The sequence below is a fragment of the Schistocerca americana genome, chromosome X, assembly GCF_021461395.2.
Source record: "Schistocerca americana isolate TAMUIC-IGC-003095 chromosome X, iqSchAmer2.1, whole genome shotgun sequence".
NCBI lineage: Eukaryota > Metazoa > Arthropoda > Insecta > Orthoptera > Acrididae > Schistocerca > Schistocerca americana.
This window is the reverse complement of record NC_060130.1, coordinates 630386392-630404846: the sequence shown is the minus strand read 5'-3', so window position 1 is coordinate 630404846 and position 18455 is coordinate 630386392. Positions and strand designations below refer to the sequence as shown.

The 18455-nt window shown below is 45.0% G+C and overlaps 1 protein-coding gene across 1 annotated transcript in view; it reads left to right on the top strand.

Moving 5' to 3' along the window:
* The window catches only part of LOC124556213, a 152881-nt gene that overhangs the window by 86026 nt on the left and 48400 nt on the right, over positions 1–18455 (top strand). Inside the window, exon 3 of the mRNA XM_047130201.1 lies at positions 17112–17254. Coding sequence (XP_046986157.1) covers positions 17112–17254 — 143 coding nt within the window. The remainder of the gene's footprint in view (positions 1–17111; positions 17255–18455) is intronic.

The following is an 18455-nucleotide window of genomic DNA, read 5'->3' as shown; positions in this document are numbered from 1 at the left end:
AAGTGTTTAGGAGTGCAATTCTATAGCAATGTCCGCCGCACGGCGGCGGCTACGTACCGCCGGCTCCTACACCAGACACGTGCTCTGCTGCAGGACAACAAACTGCGTCGCTTGGATATGCTCCTCAGAACACGTTATGTCAACACCTATCTTGTCTCAAAACTGAACTATTTTGCGCATATCCTTCCCTTGACAGCTACGATGGCCGACAGATTTCAAGCAGCATATGGACATTTCGTAAGCACCGGTCTGGTTTTTAAAGTCCGATACGCCACCCTGACACTGCCGCAGCGGGCGGGCGGTATCGGTTTAATTCACGTATATAACCGTGCGCGATCGCTTTATCTCAACACTATGCGGCGCACGTGGACCTCTGCCCACGCCACTCTGACGGGCACCCTGATAGCGGAAGTGGCACCACACTCTCTGCATCCCCCGGTTTCTGTAGGACACATTTCACCGGCACTCACCCACATCAGAGACTTCTTTATTGACTTCAGCTACTTACGTTCAGAACTTCCGACGACACGGAAGCCCAGCACAAAAGACTATTATCGCCTCTATCAGCAGCGGCAACCTGTAAATACGGTCACCCACAGACACCCTGAAGTTGCCTGGAACACGGTGTGGCGAGCGGTACACACGCCTTTTCTACCTACGACGGTGCGTTCATTGTGGTACGTAGTTGTGAATGGGAAGTTCGCTACTCGTCAGAGGTTACATTCTATACATCTGACGGACGACCCCTTGTGTCCGACATGCTCAGTCGCTGATTCGGATGCACACCGTCTGACGTGTGCCGCGACCAGCGAGTGCTGGCTACTGACGCAGCGCATGCTGGCATTACTCTTGCGGCGATTGCCGGAGTCTGTCTCCCCTGATGACGTATTGCGCCCCGACGTCGTATACTTTCCATCAACCAGAACGAACGCCGTCAACTGGCTAAAAGGCATGGCCGTTTACTACATATTTTGCGATGCTCCCAAAGGCACACTCGACTTTTGGTCCCTATTGATGACGACACATGCAGCTTTCAGCCGCCACCCGAAGTACAGAACTCGTTTCGCAAATTATTTAGGTTCATTATTTGCGGATCCTCCTGCTCACTGGGGCGTTCCGGGTATGAGACGCTGAAAATGAAGAAGAATCCTGGAGCATATTGATCCTCTACGGACGGAATAGGGGGGAACCCCTCCCAACAGACGAGAAGACGACTCGGACGCTCGGCTACGGCAGTTGTAGGATCTTTCTTTGTAATGAAACAAAAATAAATCTATAATACAAAAAAAAATCTTATAAAAATTAAATAAATAAATAAATAAAAAGAACAACATCGACAAACCCACTCCATCCTCTTCCTGATCCTTCGATCCTCGAACTCGAACACGTTGCTTGGGCGTGGCGGCGGGATGGCCAGGCTTCGGGTGTCGACCCCTGCCCTACCCGTCGTCCTGCTCCTGCAGCGGTTCATTAGGAAAAAAAAAAAAAAAAAAAAAAAAAAGATGGTAGAGCACTTGCCCGCGAAAGGCAAAGGTCCCGAGTTCGAGTCTCGGTCGGGCACACATTTTTAATCTGCCAGGAAGTTTCAGTACCAATGATAATTTATTGTCATATAATATGAACAAAGTCGAACAGGAGGTGGCTGCTAGGGAGTCTCGCAAAGTGCAGAGACTGGCCTTCTTTCACAAACAGACGGAATTAGCAGGACATCCACTCTTGGGATGGATATTAGGCTAGACATGCCCGCCTTACACCTGTGGCTTAAAATGGAGACCGTAGCAGGGAGACAAAGGCAAAAAATTGTAAACAAGTGGATATAGTTAGAATATACGGAATCCCAAATCAGTATGGCGATGGCTGGGGAAATGCCGACTAACTATACAATAACTTCTAGCTGTTTCAATAAACCTTACCATGTAACAGTTGGAAGCAGGGAGCAGTGGGAGAACGAACCACTACACCGTTCAGGAGACATAATATAGTGGTATACTGACAGGTTGAAAACAGATGAAACCACCGGGTCTGGTGTACTGCCTAGAATCTCTTTAGGGAAGATGGCCACAGTATTACATAGTATCTTCTGTCAGCATAAGCATGGAGGAGAATTAGAGTAGACCTTACAAAAATCGTAGCATCTACTTTTACTCAGACAGCCAAGCAGCTCTGAAATCTCAATCAGCTCCTGCGACTGAAGGTCGTTGCAGAATGCCATGAAGCATTTTCTTTCGGACATGTCCGAAAGAACAGACACCACACATATATCCATATACAGAGTGTTTCAGGAGGAATATTAGATATTGTAGCAGGTGGTACTACAGACGAATTGCATAAAAAATTCCATATAAATGTGTCCACTTTTAATTGTGTACAGAGATACAGCTGTTAGTACATAACCGTAACAAACTCAAAGCAAAGGCAACGAGGACATTCAAATTTGATTTTCAAAAATTCCCCCACCAACTTCAATGCACATTTGACTTCTCTTGGTAACACCACGTGTAGGTCGTCTTTGCGTTCTTTTATGAGGGTTGCACTATTCATAATCCGAACGATCAAATCGGTTCATGGGTTTACTTTTCCTTTGTAGGCTTCGCCTTTAACTATCCCCGCAGGCAAAAATCGAAAGAGATAAGGTCCGGGGACCTTGAAGGCCAAGAAATGTGCCCATATCCAATGATCCATCTTCCAGGAAATATTAGGTTTGGATAATGTGTCACCTGACGACTAGAATGTGCAGGAGCCCCGACTTGCTGGAGGAACATACGCATTCTAGTAGCCAAATGAACCTCTTCCAATGACGCTGGAAGCTCATTTTCAAGGAAGTGTAGACAACTGGGTCCTGTAAGGACCAATATACGAAACGAAAATGCATTGAACCCAGCTATCTGTATGTTCAATAAAAATTGGACGCATGTTATATGTCATTATTTCAACAATTTGTCTATACTACCATCTCCTAGAATATCTACTATTCCTCCTGAAACATCCTGTATAATTATTTGGGTCTCCACGGGTCATCGAAAGTTTTCAGTGCTAGACGCACGACATCGTCCGACCCTCGCGGGAATACAGTGTGGACGCAAGCTAGTGGAACAATGGCCGGGGGTACCGCGCATGTGGTATGCGGCAAAAATGGGAATTCGCGTCTGACGAGGAGCGTGTGTAGACAGGTGCTGCAGAGAGGTTGACTGCTGTGTCATCGTAATATCCACCGTCGGAGGTTCGAATCCTCCCTCCGGAATGGGTGTGTGTGTTGTCCATAGCGTCAGTTAGTTTAAGTTAGATTAAGTAATGTGTAAGCTTAGGGTCCGATGACCTAAGCAGCTTGGTCTCATAAGTTCTTACCACAAATTTACAAAATTTTAATACCAAAATACTGCATCTCGGTTCTTACAATAGTGCAATAGGTGCGCACTGGTTAGATGTAACTGAAGAGAGTCTCCAACTCCGACTGTGGTTAAGGGCGAATCCCAAGCGCATGGCCACAACAACTGGGAGCAGAATGTCATCCGAACCTTGTTGAAGGACCATGACAGGACCGGATCTTCGACCCCTGCCCTCTTTGCCTCCGCCTACCTGGTGCTGAAAGTCTTCTCAAACATAAAAAAAAAAATTAGTCCAGTGATCAGAACGTCTGTCTAGTAAGGAGAGGGTCTGCGTTCGAAGCCCAGTCGGTCACAAATTTTCATCTGCCGTCGTTGCTGTATTTCAACCCGCTGTGACAGTGTAGTCGTCGGTCCTTCGATATTTAAGATGCAATTCTTTTTGAGGCAATAGAGGTGATTTGCGAACATTTGTCTTGCCATCAATGTAACAGGACTTCAACGGCATCCAACCCTTAGTCATACCTTTGTGCCGGCGCTAACCCATGTCATATACAAGCGAATTAGGTTGTAGTTCATATTTAGTCAAATAACGAATGGTCAGTATACAAATATGCAGGCCGGGGTGGCCGAGCGGTTCCAGGCGCTACAGTCGGGAACCGCGCGACCGCTACAGTCGCAGGTTCGAATCCTGTCTCGGACATGGATGTGTCTGAGGTCCTTAGGCTAGTTAGGTTTAAGTAGTTTTAAGTTCTAGCGGACTGATAACCTCAGAAGTTAAGTCCCATAGTGCTCAGAGCCATTTGAACCATTTCTGAAGTATACGAGTAATTACGAACAGTACAAACAGGATTGCAGCGAAGTGATCCCTTAACCAAGTGCAACATGGAGTACCTGTGTAATGAGTCATTCCAGCTGCATAGCTGAGGGTAAGATTTGTTAAGCATTTCATTGCAGAATTAATGTAATACCCGCACGATAATCTCTGCAGTCATACTGTATTAGGAGCCCGCGATTGGAGTACTATGTTCGTTGAATCGGATTACTCAACCTGAGGCCAAATAAAGACAAGCGATGACGCCACAACACTATCTTTACTTAAGTAGGTAGTCAGCGCTAAATTATGTGCGCCACCATTAACGTTGCTGTAAGCAGTTTGACAGCATAACACAACCACAACTACTGACAACCTGAACCATTATCATCACGCAGTTGTGACTCTCAGTGATTACAGGTTGCTAATGTTTGTCAAGAATAGCGGAAAGCGCCTCTGAAGTTCCATTTGCAATACGACTAGGACGGAGAGAATGCTAAATAACAGTAATAGGTCACCCAGCGAAGAGAAGAGTCTACGTATTGTCTCAAGTTTTCGCAGTTTGATATTAATGCAGTTCCCGATAGTTTCACACTAACGGGTTCTTTTGGCTATCGAAATACTCATATGGGAATCATAAAAGTGTAATTGCTAGAACGCTCAACTACCTTAATAACACCTCATTCTGGATTGAATACGACTCGGAAAGCGTCGTTAATTTGACGTTTTCATCAGTCTCCTGACGTCTCACTGAATGAAGTCTGAAGTGCACGCACAGTGGTGTTGCCTGCCGCAAGGATTCTGTGAAGTGTTGTGGCAGCTGGCAGTCATTGCTGAATACACACATCTGCAAATATCCTCACTGCTCTAGCGGAACTCGTCTTTGTTGCCTTTTTCCATACCGTAATTAGCACAAAAACATAAGGCTTGTTCTGCTGAAGAACTTGATGCCCACAAGTCCTTAAATAAGAATCTCCTAGCGGGAGTAATACATGAAAGGAAACAGACGGTTGGACAAAAGAATGGACAGCTCCCTGCTTTTGGCGTTTCCGATAGCGCCTACGATAAGAATCTGGTGTCATATTATGCTTCGGAACTCTAAACTGTTTATTTTTTTACTTCATACTAAAACAAAATTTGTGATATGAGAAGAGGAAATGACTTATATGCTTCTCAGGAACTTTAGTTTTTCGTGTTTATTTTCTCACTTCATATTAAAAAATGGTTCAAATGGCTCTGAGCACTATGGGACTTAACAGCTGAGGTCATTAGTCCCTTAGAACTACTTCAACCTTACTAACCTAAGAACAGCACACACATCCATGCCCGAGGCAGGATTCTAACCTGCGACCGTAGCAGTCGCGCGGTTCCGGACTCCACACCTAGAAACGCTCGGCCACCGCGGCCGGCTCATATTAAAACAAAGGCGTTAATATGAGAAGAGGAAATGAAGTATACGCTTCCAAGCCGTAATATTTCCTTGTGTGCTATTACTGCATACATGAAAGCCCTGCAATTAATTTTTGTATGTTGGATAAATTTTGATATCACCTCACATTCCATTGTGAGAAGATTCGTATTTTCTTGGGATAAAAATAGAGTGGACATTTCATCACTGGTTAATATTCTGATGACTAATGACACGATACCCGTTGCAATTGCTCCATGGCACCTGTGAGGAGAGTCTCACGTTGGTTACTATAAGAATACGCAGGCAGTGATATCCGCTCACTGCAGTCAGAGCAAAGGTGATTTCTTTCTGTTTAGGGCGAAGCGTCAGCTGCAGTGTCCACGCTCAGCCAACATAAACAAATCGCGGCTGCATTGGGCACTGCTAATCGCTGCACTTGTCGCGAGCCTCGACAACAAGAGCGCACTGTCTCTGCTAGCGATACTATGGAGTTAAAACATCTTACTTAACGTAATACGTAGGACGTGGGATGGGTAAAAATTCAGTTTGTAACTTCCCATCGCATTAAAATACTTTACAGTCATATTTGATGCAATATTTATTGTTGGTTGTCTCTCTAATGTTAATAGTATTGATTCAGATTGTGCGTTAACACGAAAACACACACACACACACACACACACGCAAACAGTCATTGATTCCAGTGAGGGTGACAACTACTGTGTGTTGAACAACACATGCACCAGTCAGTTCCTCAGTTGGCGTCGAGTGGATGAGATTTTTCAAATGGTTCAAATGGCTCTGAGCACTATGGGACTTAACATCTTAGGTCATCAGTCCCCTAGAACTTAGAACTACTTAAACCTAACTAACCTAAGGACATCACACAACACCCAGCCATCACGAGGCAGAGAAAATCCCTGACCCCGCCGGGAATCGAACCCGGGAACCCGGGCGTGGGAAGCGAGAACGCTACAGCACGACCACGAGATGCGGGCGGATGAGATTTTTCAATTACCTTGCATTGCAAGAATTGTAAGGAGGTGACTGAAAGTAAATGGACTAGTTGTATGCTAAAGAGCTGCGACAAAGCAAAGCTTGACCGATTATCAGATAATTGTCCACATGGGCTTTGTGGACGTGTATACTTTTAGTAACCAACCCACCCACGATCATTACGTAAAATTTCTCGGGGCGTAGGGGAATTGATTTCATTAAGTCGTCGACAGTGTAGCGTGATGGTTTACTTCCCACCATACGTTTTCTATATTCGTCCAAAGGTCGCTTGCATTTGTAGGGACACATGGCAATGACCTTGTTACCTCTGCCCACATATTCTCTATCTGGTTGATGTTCGGTGATCGTGGAACAAACGGCAACAGCTTTATTCTCTCTTGGCTCTGAAACCAATCTCGTACTGCCTTGCTATGATGGATGGGTCTCTGCTCCTGTAAATAAATTGTTATCTCGTTAGTTCATATATTTATATTTAAATAACGTATTTGTAATAAGCATATAGGATTATTATTTTCCACACTGTTTAAGAATTCATTCTCTGTCATAGATAAGTGATCTGGATTCAACAGTCCGATTAAGAATGTGATTCACCCAGTCTATCATACGATGAGAGTCGTAGTCGGATATCCACGTTAAGACTGACTGCCTGAATCCGATTAGGACGATCTTGTATCGAAATGAAATTACAGAAATCGGATAATTTAAACGTCTGTATTGCAACAATGCTGCGCACATAAATTCCTATGATGGAGTAACAGCTAGCAACTGTCTAAGAGAAAGTGAGAAATATGTCGACTAGCAGCAATCTATCGTAATTGTAACCCATATTTATCAGATGGAAATATTGAATCGAACAATACACCTCTATTTCAGTGGAGGGAAGATACTCCATATCAGATTTGCTGATGACATAATAATAATAATAATAATAATCCCGTGTGGCCAATAGGGGAAACCCTCCCCCATATGGGTGGAACCGAGGAAATCAAATACTTGGGGTGAACCAAATACTAACACAATCCTGAACGGGTACTCAATCCGTTGCACCCAAAATCCAGACACATCTGAGTGAAAATCACCGCTACTCTGGTCACCGTCTGTTAGCTCAATGAGCTTGGCTGAAAATATTTGCTTCCAAAGGCTTCAACACCCTCTGGTCCTGTCCGGTCCCGGTGTCACCCAGGCCAAACCAATGAAACACAAGAAAACATGAACTATGCAAGCAAAGGTAACTTTACCCCAGGTGGTACACAACCTGGCCACCGATAGGCGGCAGTTGGATTTTCGGACTCTGGGTTAGCACGGCAGAGAATATCGAAGATCTCTGGTAAATTTCTCTACAAGCAGAAAACATTCATTTAAAAACTAAACATCGATACATTGATGCAAACAAGAAACCTCTATAATCTCACAAAAGAAATCGTCCGCCATAAAATTCTCATCCTTGCTCTTCAAGAACCACGATTAATTGACAATTAAAACTTGCATTACGGAAACCATGGCATCTTCAAGAGCAAAATACAACAAAAGGTAGCGAAAGGGGTACCAATCTTCGGCAATGCATTTCTCGAACACAGATCTATCATCAACTCTGTGAAAGAAATCGCATCCATCAACAATCGACTTATGACTATGCTCATTCAGAGCCCCTATAAAAGATATACACTCGAAAATACTGTGAGCAAAATTCACTAAGATGACGTGAAAATACTAATGGGAGACTTCAACTCTCTATTTGGGACAGAAAAAACCTGTAGAAAAATCATTGGTTCAAATTCAACACACCGAAACGCTTAGACCAACGGCACACGTCTGACTGACATTTGCCAACAATTCAACCACAAAAGAATGTCTTCCCACTTTAGGAAGTAGCCTGTTGCCAAGAAACATGTTTGGCTACCAGGTGCAAGCTGCTTTCGTTCGCCTTTCGAGACTCGCTGAAAGCCAGATTTTTAATTCTTTTGTAGCAGAGGTACAAGCAGGCAGATACAAACGCAATAAGGGAATCGTAAGACAACGCTCGAGCAAAATTCGCCTCGCTACTTTCAGTAACCCTTAGTGTCAGAGCGAAAACCTTACGGTACTGCCAAATTCATAATGACGACATATTTTTTGTTGTTGTGAATACATAATTTTATCTATGAAATGCCACATTTTCATAATAATTGCGAATGATACAGGAAATGAAGAAAATACAGATCTTTTCGAAGTCAAAAGTCGGTAATCTCCTAGTAATTCGTGTTAAAATAGGCTCAATCGTCTTACAGATACTTAATGCTTTATTAAGATAGTCTGCCGTCGTGATGTTTCTGTAGTAAGCTGAATTTAATTTGTATAAGTACAGTGAATATTTTAATTGGAATTTCCATTAGTTTACTAAACGCAACAGTAATCATGGAAGAGAAATTAATCAGCAAAAGAATTTTCTTTCACGATATCTAAATCGATCTGACAATGCTAAAGTTGTTTACAAATTCTAAGCCAGTAGATACCTACTGGTTCCAACGATATCATTATACCAGAGTAGTTTTAAGAGTATTTTCGTGTAGAAAGGAATTGCGTTGACGGTTGATCGATCAAGAGCGGGAAAGGTAAATCTTTACGAATATATGACGAGAGGGACAAGTGCGTGAGAGAGGACTTCTCTATCAATACAAGTGCCTGAGAGACGACTTTAATTTCAATCTCCTAGATAGTTTTGTTTCTCAAATCAACAAGTGCGTTATCATGCAGTAGCACATGTGATGTAGTTGTGTTGCTCGATTTTCTTACGCTGAGACCGAAAGGTGTCTCAGTTGTTGGCAACAAATTCCAGCTGTGTTGCACACAGCCCTTGGGGCAGAATTCGTAGCCGAAAACACACTTTTGGAGCTATCAGATTTAAAATTTTATGTTCACACTACTCTTTGCTCGAGTTTATGTCTTTTGGAGGGGCTCAGCCTTTCATTTCTTCTTAGGAAGTTAACGATACAGACATCATAACATGTCACCAGCAACAGTACTGCATACGAATGCTCAATGAGCGACCTGATGGCGTTCAATAATAGTCACTCCGTTGATTTTTGTAGTTTCGAATTAGAGCATGCAGTACCCTACACCCGACTTCTGAACTTTGCCTGTTGAATGCAAATGTCGCATTATGGTATAATGGTAATCTATCACATATATCAGTAGTCGAGACTTCCTTAATGTGGAAAATCATTCATGCCAGAACGATCTTTGTTGAAACAAGACTATCTTTTTCTGGCGTATTTTTCCCAAAAGCACTCGCTCCACACACAATTCAAATCTTTCTAGTTGCCTCCTCTGCATTCACCCCTCTGTTATACCAAAAGTAAACGTTGTGTTGCAGATGTTACACCTATTTCCACTTGCGCCTCAATTTTACAATGCTTAACTGTAGTTCATGATTTTCAAGTTTGCAAAATCCATTGTTTAACTGCCAGATAATAACTAGAACTTCAAATTCGAAAATGACAGTTGAGACACACACTGACAGCGTCGCGACGCGTTCACCTGGGCGGCGCCGGATTTCAGGCGGCGGGTGGCGTCTGGCCGGTGGCCGGTAGCCGCTGCAGCGCGAGGAAACGCTCGAGAGTAAGCTGTAATGATCGCGGCGCAGCCACGAGCTATCCTGCGGAATTGTTTCTGGAATACTTGTTATTTCTGGTGGGTAGAATGTTAAGCGAATTATCTTCGATATTCAGTCAGACTCATAACTTTAGACCGATTGTGGCAAAAAAAAAAAATACAGTTGGACGCGAACAGGCGACTATAACTTTAGAACGCACGACGCTTGCCACTTTTTTTTTTTTTTTTGTTAATGTGTACAAGTAAACAAAATCTCTTCTTTTGGGGTTGTGGAAAGAAAATAGGTCCGCTACATTCTTCCATCATTGTGCGGGAGCGATTTTTATAGGAGAGCCAGGCGTACTTCAGCCTGCTGGCGTCTCATGTTTGCGTCAGCAACCTATTAGTGCTGCTACACGAGGGCAAAGGGTAAACGAAATAGCCACCTTGTTGGCGTATGGCGTAAAAGGAATGACAAACTTAATAGAAAATTACATAAAGAAAAAGTAATCCTGATATTGTACAATATATCGTTTAATCGTTCTTCAGCTCTGTCGGTAGGACAAAGTTCGGTTCAAGAAATTTGCGTAATTTTCTTTGTATTTCTTTTGTCGTTCGAGCTTTTGATGTTCTGTCATCAGGTACATCCAATAGTCTGCTGCACTCTTCGTCATAGCCGTTGAGATGTAATGGACTGTCAGTCCTTTGAGCCAGTTGGCTGACCTTCTTTTAGTGTTAGGATATGGCACGTCATCTGGCAGAAGGACGTGTGTCGGTGTAATGGTGTGAGGTGACGTGCGGAGCACATGTGCTAGTTTTTGCCTGAAGAGATTCCACACGTCAAGTTTGATAAAATTTAGCGGGTAGCCCATCTGGTCCAGGTGATTTATTCTTTGGACTCCTCGAGATTGCATCTTCGACGTCTTCGTCCGTTACTCTTGCTGCGAGCACATCAGCTTCTTCTGGAGTGAGTCGCTCTGTCGTCCTAGGAGTGAGAGCTTGCTGCACTGTTTCATCTGTCTGCGTATTGGCCAGCAACTCACTAAAGTGTCGATGGATCTCGTCTCGTATTGCAGCTTGACCTGTCAAGAGTCTCCCGTCTGAAGTTTTGAGTTCCGTCAGAATTTTCCGTTTTTGTCTTTTGTTCTCTTGGAGGATGTGGTACATTGATGTTGTTTCTTCTCGTGTATCGTTCTGCAAACGCGTTCGTATTTTAGAGCCTTCGAGATGGTGTCTCTGCAGGGTGAGCAACTTTGCTTTTATTCTGCTGATTTGCCCATAGTTTGTTATGATTGTAGCATCCCGAACGCACAAATCTCTCAGACAGCTGAAGTAAAAGTCTAATGTCCGCTTCCGCCAGGCGACTTTTTCACGGGAGTAAGTTTTCATTGTCTTTATTATTGCGGGCTTCGCGCAGTTTAGCCACCAATTCAGCGCCGTACCGTACAAGTGGAACTTCCTTGCACATTCTGCCCAAGTGGTGTGGAAGGCGGCGTGACATCCAGGATCCGAAAGATGAGCAACGTTTAGCTTCCACTGACCTCTCGCCCTGTAAGTTCCTTGTCTCTCTACATTTATCATACATACACTCCTGGAAATTGAAATAAGAACACCGTGAATTCATTGTCCCAGGAAGGGGAAACTTTATTAACACATTCCTGGGGTCAGATACATCACATGATCACACTGACAGAACCACAGGCACATAGACACAGGCAACAGAGCATGCACGATGTCGGCACTAGTACAGTGTATATCCACCTTTCGCAGCAATGCAGGCTGCTATTCTCCCATGGAGACGATCGTAGAGATGCTGGATGTAGTCCTGTGGAACGGCTTGCCATGCCATTTCCACCTGGCGCCTCAGTTGGACCAGCGTTCGTGCTGGACGTGCAGACCGCGTGAGACGACGCTTCATCCAGTCCCAAACATGCTCAATGGGGGACAGATCTGGAGATCTTGCTGGCCAGGGTAGTTGACTTACACCTTCTAGAGCACGTTGGGTGGCACGGGATACATGCGGACGTGCATTGTCCTGTTGGAACAGCAAGTTCCCTTGCCGGTCTATGAATGGTAGAACGATGGGTTCGATGACGGTTTGGATGTACCGTGCACTATTCAGTGTCCCCTCGACGATCACCAGTGGTGTACGGCCAGTGTAGGAGATCGCTCCCCACACCATGATGCTGGGTGTTGGCCCTGTGTGCCTCGGTCGTATGCAGTCCTGATTGTGGCGCTCACCTGCACGGCGCCAAACACGCATACGACCATCATTGGCACCAAGGCAGAAGCGACTCTCATCGCTGAAGACGACACGTCTCCATTCGTCCCTCCATTCACGCCTGTCGCGACACCACTGGAGGCGGGCTGCACGATGTTGGGGCGTGAGCGGAAGACGGCCTAACGGTGTGCGGGACCGTAGCCCAGCTTCATGGAGACGGTTGCGAATGGTCCTCGCCGATACCCCAGGAGCAACAGTGTCCCTAATTTGCTGGGAAGTGGCGGTGCGGTCCCCTACGGCACTGCGTAGGATCCTACGGTCTTGGCGTGCATCCGTGCGTCGCTGCGGTCCGGTCCCAGGTCGACGGGCACGTGCACCTTCCGCCGACCACTGGCGACAACATCGATGTACTGTGGAGACCTCACGCCCCACGTGTTGAGCAATTCGGCGGTACGTCCACCCGGCCTCCCGCATGCCCACTATACGCCCTCGCTCAAAGTCCGTCAACTGCACATACGGTTCACGTCCACGCTGTCGCGGCATGCTACCAGTGTTAAAGACTGCGATGGAGCTCCGTATGCCACGGCAAACTGGCTGACACTGACGGCGGCGGTGCACAAATGCTGCGCAGCTAGCGCCATTCGACGGCCAACACCGCGGTTCCTGGTGTGTCCGCTGTGCCGTGCGTGTGATCATTGCTTGTACAGCCCTCTCGCAGTGTCCGGAGCAAGTATGGTGGGTCCGACACACCGGCGTCAATGTGTTCTTTTTTCCATTTCCAGGAGTGTATGTACGCGATATGATCAGAGAAAATAGTGGGCCATAGCTCGGACTGTAAAACGTGTTTCCTTAAATTGGACGTTGCGTAAATCCTGTCGATACGACTGGCAGAATGGCTGGTGATATAGGTGAAACCTAGCTGATCACCATGTTTTAGTTCCCAAGTATCTAACAGATGGAATTCTCTGACGATGTTCTCCAGCTCCAGAGATTTGTTAAAATTTGGCGTCTGATCTTTGGGACTCAGCACGCAATTAAAGTCACCCGCAAATATTATTTGTTCAAATCGCACCGCGAAAAGGGGGGCGATGTCCTCCTTGAAAAATTCGGCCCTGCGGCGCTTGTTTCCGGTTCCTGACGGGGCATATATGTTGATAAACGTGGTGTTGTTTATCGTGACAGCGAGACCTCTACTGTTCGGCAGTTTCGTCACATCTGTAAGTAGGATCCCCTCTTTAGTCATAATCGCTGTGCCGAGGCTATTGTCACTGCCAGGATTGATGACGGCGTTGTAGCCAGTGATGTCGTCCAAACGGATAGCCGTTACTTCTTGCAGCATTAAGATGTCAACATCAGCGGCGTACAGAAAATCTTGGAGATTTCTCAGATTGAGGGTGCTGCTAATTTTATTTATATTCAAGGTCGCAATTCTGTACGCCTGCAAGGACGACACGTCGACTATACCGTATCAGGTGGGATACTGTTTGCCAGGTGAAGTGGATGTTTGCTCTACTTAGAAGAAGTCGGCATCATCAACTTCTGCACGAGCGTCTTTGATGGTGGTTTGTTGCCGGGTGGACACATCTTGTCGACGGGAGGGTGCCGTCCGTCCTGAACGTTGTGGTATGTCAGCCATCTCTGCATCATGGTTTTGCTCCTCCATGTCATCCGCCCAATCTCGCGTGCACGTAACTTCCCGCATGTCCGTTTTTGGTACAGGTGGAGGGTCCTTCGGACTAGCTGTACCGCCTGGAATGTGGATTCCACTGTCGGGTTAAGTGTCCTCGTTTCGGGTCTTCGTTTTTGTTGATCGATCTTCCAGAGGAGCTGCTTGTGTCGTCTCCGCCAATTCTTGGCCTTTCTGTTTCGCCTTTTCACGCAAGATTGGCGCGATTTCTGCTCCTCCCTGACGGGCTATTCGACGTTTCTTCCGTTTCTTTGGTGAAACAGTTGTAGGCTGTTGGTCATTATCCTTCGATGTTGCAACTGTGTCCTCTTTGTGGTGCCCGACTTCCTCGAGTGGTTTGCACATGCCTTCTTCTGCCGTCTTAGTCTGGTCTTGTTCTGCACATCTGTCAGTGTCCTCGTCTTGTGAGTGTGCTGGACCCGTAGCTTCTATGCTGCTAGTATCCATGGCTACGGTGCCATCGGGAACGTCGGCATAAGCAACGACCGCACTGTCGAAACACATATCTGGAGCGACGTCACTGCGAATTGCGGCGGCGTACGTCACGGGTAGCGTGGCCATCTGAGTAGGCGGGTCCCGCTCCCCAGTCGGCAGTTGCGTCACACGCCGTTGAACACACTGCGCGCGGACGTGTTGGGTCGAACCACAACCCGAGCAGGTTCTCGGCTGGCCATCGTAAATGATGATCGCTCGATATCCACCAATCCAGAGATACGATGGGATATGTTTCAGCTTGTCAATCTTAACTTGCCTGACTCCATTTAATACTGGATACTTGTGCAAGCTCGACCATTTTTCGGCGACATTGCTGATAATGGCGCCATAGTCTCTCAGTTTCTTGTTAATCTCCTCGGGCGTTATTTCAAAGGGGAGCTCAAAGATTCGAACCGTACTTATTCCCATTCCGGCACGCGAAACCGTGACCTGCCCTATGTGTCCGTCTGAATGTTTGAATGTTGCCACCCCACCACATGTTTCTACAATTTGGTCTCACTTGTCAGAACTGGATAACTTAAGGAACACAGTTGGACTGACAATCGACAGGTGAATTCCAATCAATTCATCCACTTTGATCTGAAAAGTTTCTTCGATAAATGCCTCAACTTCGTAAGATTTCGGTCGGGCGTAGCTCGGATCGAAAATCAACTTCAAAGTATCGCGTCGCGTTGTCTGTTCCATTATGTCATTCTAGAATGTGATCGTGGACTATGACTAACGCAGAAAGCGCGCACTCACCACACAGCGCCGGCCGCTCGCAGCGACGATGTAAACACCGCAACAGCCGCTCCGCACGTCCGCACAGCACGGCCGCCGGCGGCGGAATGACGCTTGCCACTAGACCACGGGCTCACGTGTACAATACTTCTACGGTTTCGTTCCCATTCTCATAATTCCTTCGTGGTGCGTCCTTATCGTTCCTTAAATTGTAATTAGAGATAGCTTGTAGAATAATAACTCTAAGGACAAGACTGAATACGCGGACGGCAGACTGACTTTTATGAGTGGTAAATTAGAAATAAAACAATAAGCTGCGTGCAGTGGCTGACGCAGAAGATTCGCTAACCATGTGGATTATATAAATGAAGATGTGGAAAACACTTAACATTTCCATCAGACAAAGACGAGTTTGACACAATTGTACGATGATGAAAGTACTGATGCTGTACAGCAACGTAAAAAGCATTATGGTATTATAAAACAGCACAAAGAACCATAATCACATTTTCCTTCAAGAAGGCACAAGTATGAGCGAAAAGAGTTCTCAAAGAGAAGGGAAGAGAGAACTGGAAGGATTTATGTTCCTCGGTTACTGAATATAAAACGATCTGCTATCTCCACCCACATACAACTTTACAAATTATCACGACGGTAAAATCAAAGATATTCGAGTTTATACAGAATAAAAACTTCACAGTTTGCCAATTATATTTGATTCGAAGGCTAAGGAGTTGGTCGGAACAGAGAGTGTCTAAAAAAAACAAGGGTACGGGAATGTAGTAAAATTAAATAACATATTTTGATAGAATTAGATTAGAAAATTTGACACTAAAACTAATAGATGAGTCTTGCTATTTCGACAGCAACATAAATGATGATAACAGAAGTAGAGACGATATAAAATGCAGACGTAATAGGAAGAAAAGTATTTACGAAAAAGAACAAAGGAATTTGCTAACATCTAAAATGTCTTAAATATTTTCTGACGGTATTTGTATGGAGTGTAGGCTTTGGTGATTGTGAAACGTGGGCGAAAGAAGAAGACAACAGAAGAATGTTGAAAAATGGATGGGTAAACCGAGTAATTTTTCAGGAAGTATTAAATCGAACTAGGAGAAAAAGAAATATGTGGCCCAACTAAGCTAAAAAAAGCTATCGGTTGATAGAACATCGAGGACTCGTCAGTCTGGTAATGGAAGGAAGTGTGGGAGCTAAATATTGAAGAGGGAGACCAAGGCTTGAATAAAATAAGCAAATTCAAATGGATGTCGCTTGATGTAGTTATGCAGTTACGAAGAGGTTTGCTCAGGGTAGACAAGTGTGGAGATCTGCATCAAGCCACTTTTAGGACTCAAGACCACAGCATCACCACAGTCACTACCATCACCACCATCATCATCATCAACAACAACAACAATATAGGCGTACTAGCATGTGTTTCGATGTTCACTGTTAATCATGCAATCGGCTACTGACTTGTTCTTTATCTTTGTAACGTGCAGTAGATCTTAATGTATAGACTTTGAAACGCATAGCTGTCGTCTATTAGCTGTACTCTAAGAAAGGAAACAGTACATCTGTTATTAATTTTATACTGACCATGGGCCCCAGTACCAAGAAATTATTAAAAAAGGTGAAAAGACGATAAATGAATTGTACAAATACGTTAGTTCAACATACGGCTGAAACATGTCAAAGATGGTCGAAACCGACCAGAGAACGAACAGAGGGTATTTCAGCAAAAGTGTTTCTAGTATCATTGATTAAGAGGAGTATTTCGTGGAGGATGCGTAGTTGACGCTAGGGGAATTACGCTTTTTGACACGAGGAATTGGTCTGATGTTTTGCAGAGACCTGGCCGGCGGGCTGCGCTGTATCGAGAGGTACACGAGGCGCTGCATGAGCGAGGAGCAGCGCAAGCATTTCAACCGGCTGTACGCGGGCACCACCATGGTCATCCAGCAGCTCTGCCGCGACGGGCCCTACCGCGCAGGTACGCTTGCCTCACACATCTCAGTCAAAAAGTGAGCTCTTCTCGGCGAAGTGCTTCTGCATGCCATAAATAATAAACGGCACTGTGAAACATGAGTGATGTTTCACTTGTATTTAGCGATACATTGACTGTCGTTTCTGTTGAAACAAATATCCATAATTCTTTGTTCACTTATTCATTATTTAGTAAATATTCATGCAAAGGAAAAGAAATAATTTTGCTTCGGTTTCAACAGAAACTGAAGACAAGTTTGATTTGCAGAATATACGAGCCACATACCTGTAGGACATATTTTGTAAATAGATCCACATCTGCATCCGCACTCTGCACACCACTGGACTAGCAGTAATTAGAGCTTCTTCCCGTTTTATTCACAAATGGACCGTAAGAATGGTGACTGTTTAAACTCCGTTGTGCGAGATTTAATTAATCTGTTCTGCTCTTCACAATCGTTATATGGGCGAAGTATTTTCTAAAGTCCATTGTTAAAACTGTTAAAACTTCGTAAACCAGCTTTCTAGGGATAGCTTGCGTGTATCTTCAAGTGTCTGTAAATTCAGCTTTTCTGCATCTCCGTGATACTTCCGCCTGGGTCATGCAAATCTGTGACCATTCGTACTGCGCTTCTCTGTATACGTTCAGTATTCTTCGTAAGTCCTAATTTTATGGGTCCCAGGCACTTTAGCAGTATTGTAAGATGGTTCATATGAATGTGTTGTGAGCAATCTCCATTGTAGTCTTCAATGGAGATCGCATTTCCCTGCCAATTAACAGGAGTCTATCACCTATTTCATCTGGGACTGAGCATATTTCTTCGTTTCATTTTACACCCCCGCTAATCGTTACAACCAGACACACTATGTGATCAAAAGTATCCGGACACCCGCAAAAACATACATTTTTCATATTAGGTGCGTTGTGCTGCCACCTATTGCCAGGTACTACATATCAGGGACCTCAGTAGTCATTAGACATCGTGAAAGAGCAGAATGGGGCGCTCCGCGGAACTCACGGACTTCGAACGTGGTCAGGTGATTAGGTGTCACTTGTGTCATATGTCTGTACGCGAGATTTCCACACTCCTAAACGTCCCTAGGTCCACTATTTCCGATGTGATAGTGAAGTGGAAACGTGAAGGGACACGTATAGCACAAAAGCGTACAGGCCGACCTCGTCTGTTGACTAACAGAGACCACCGACA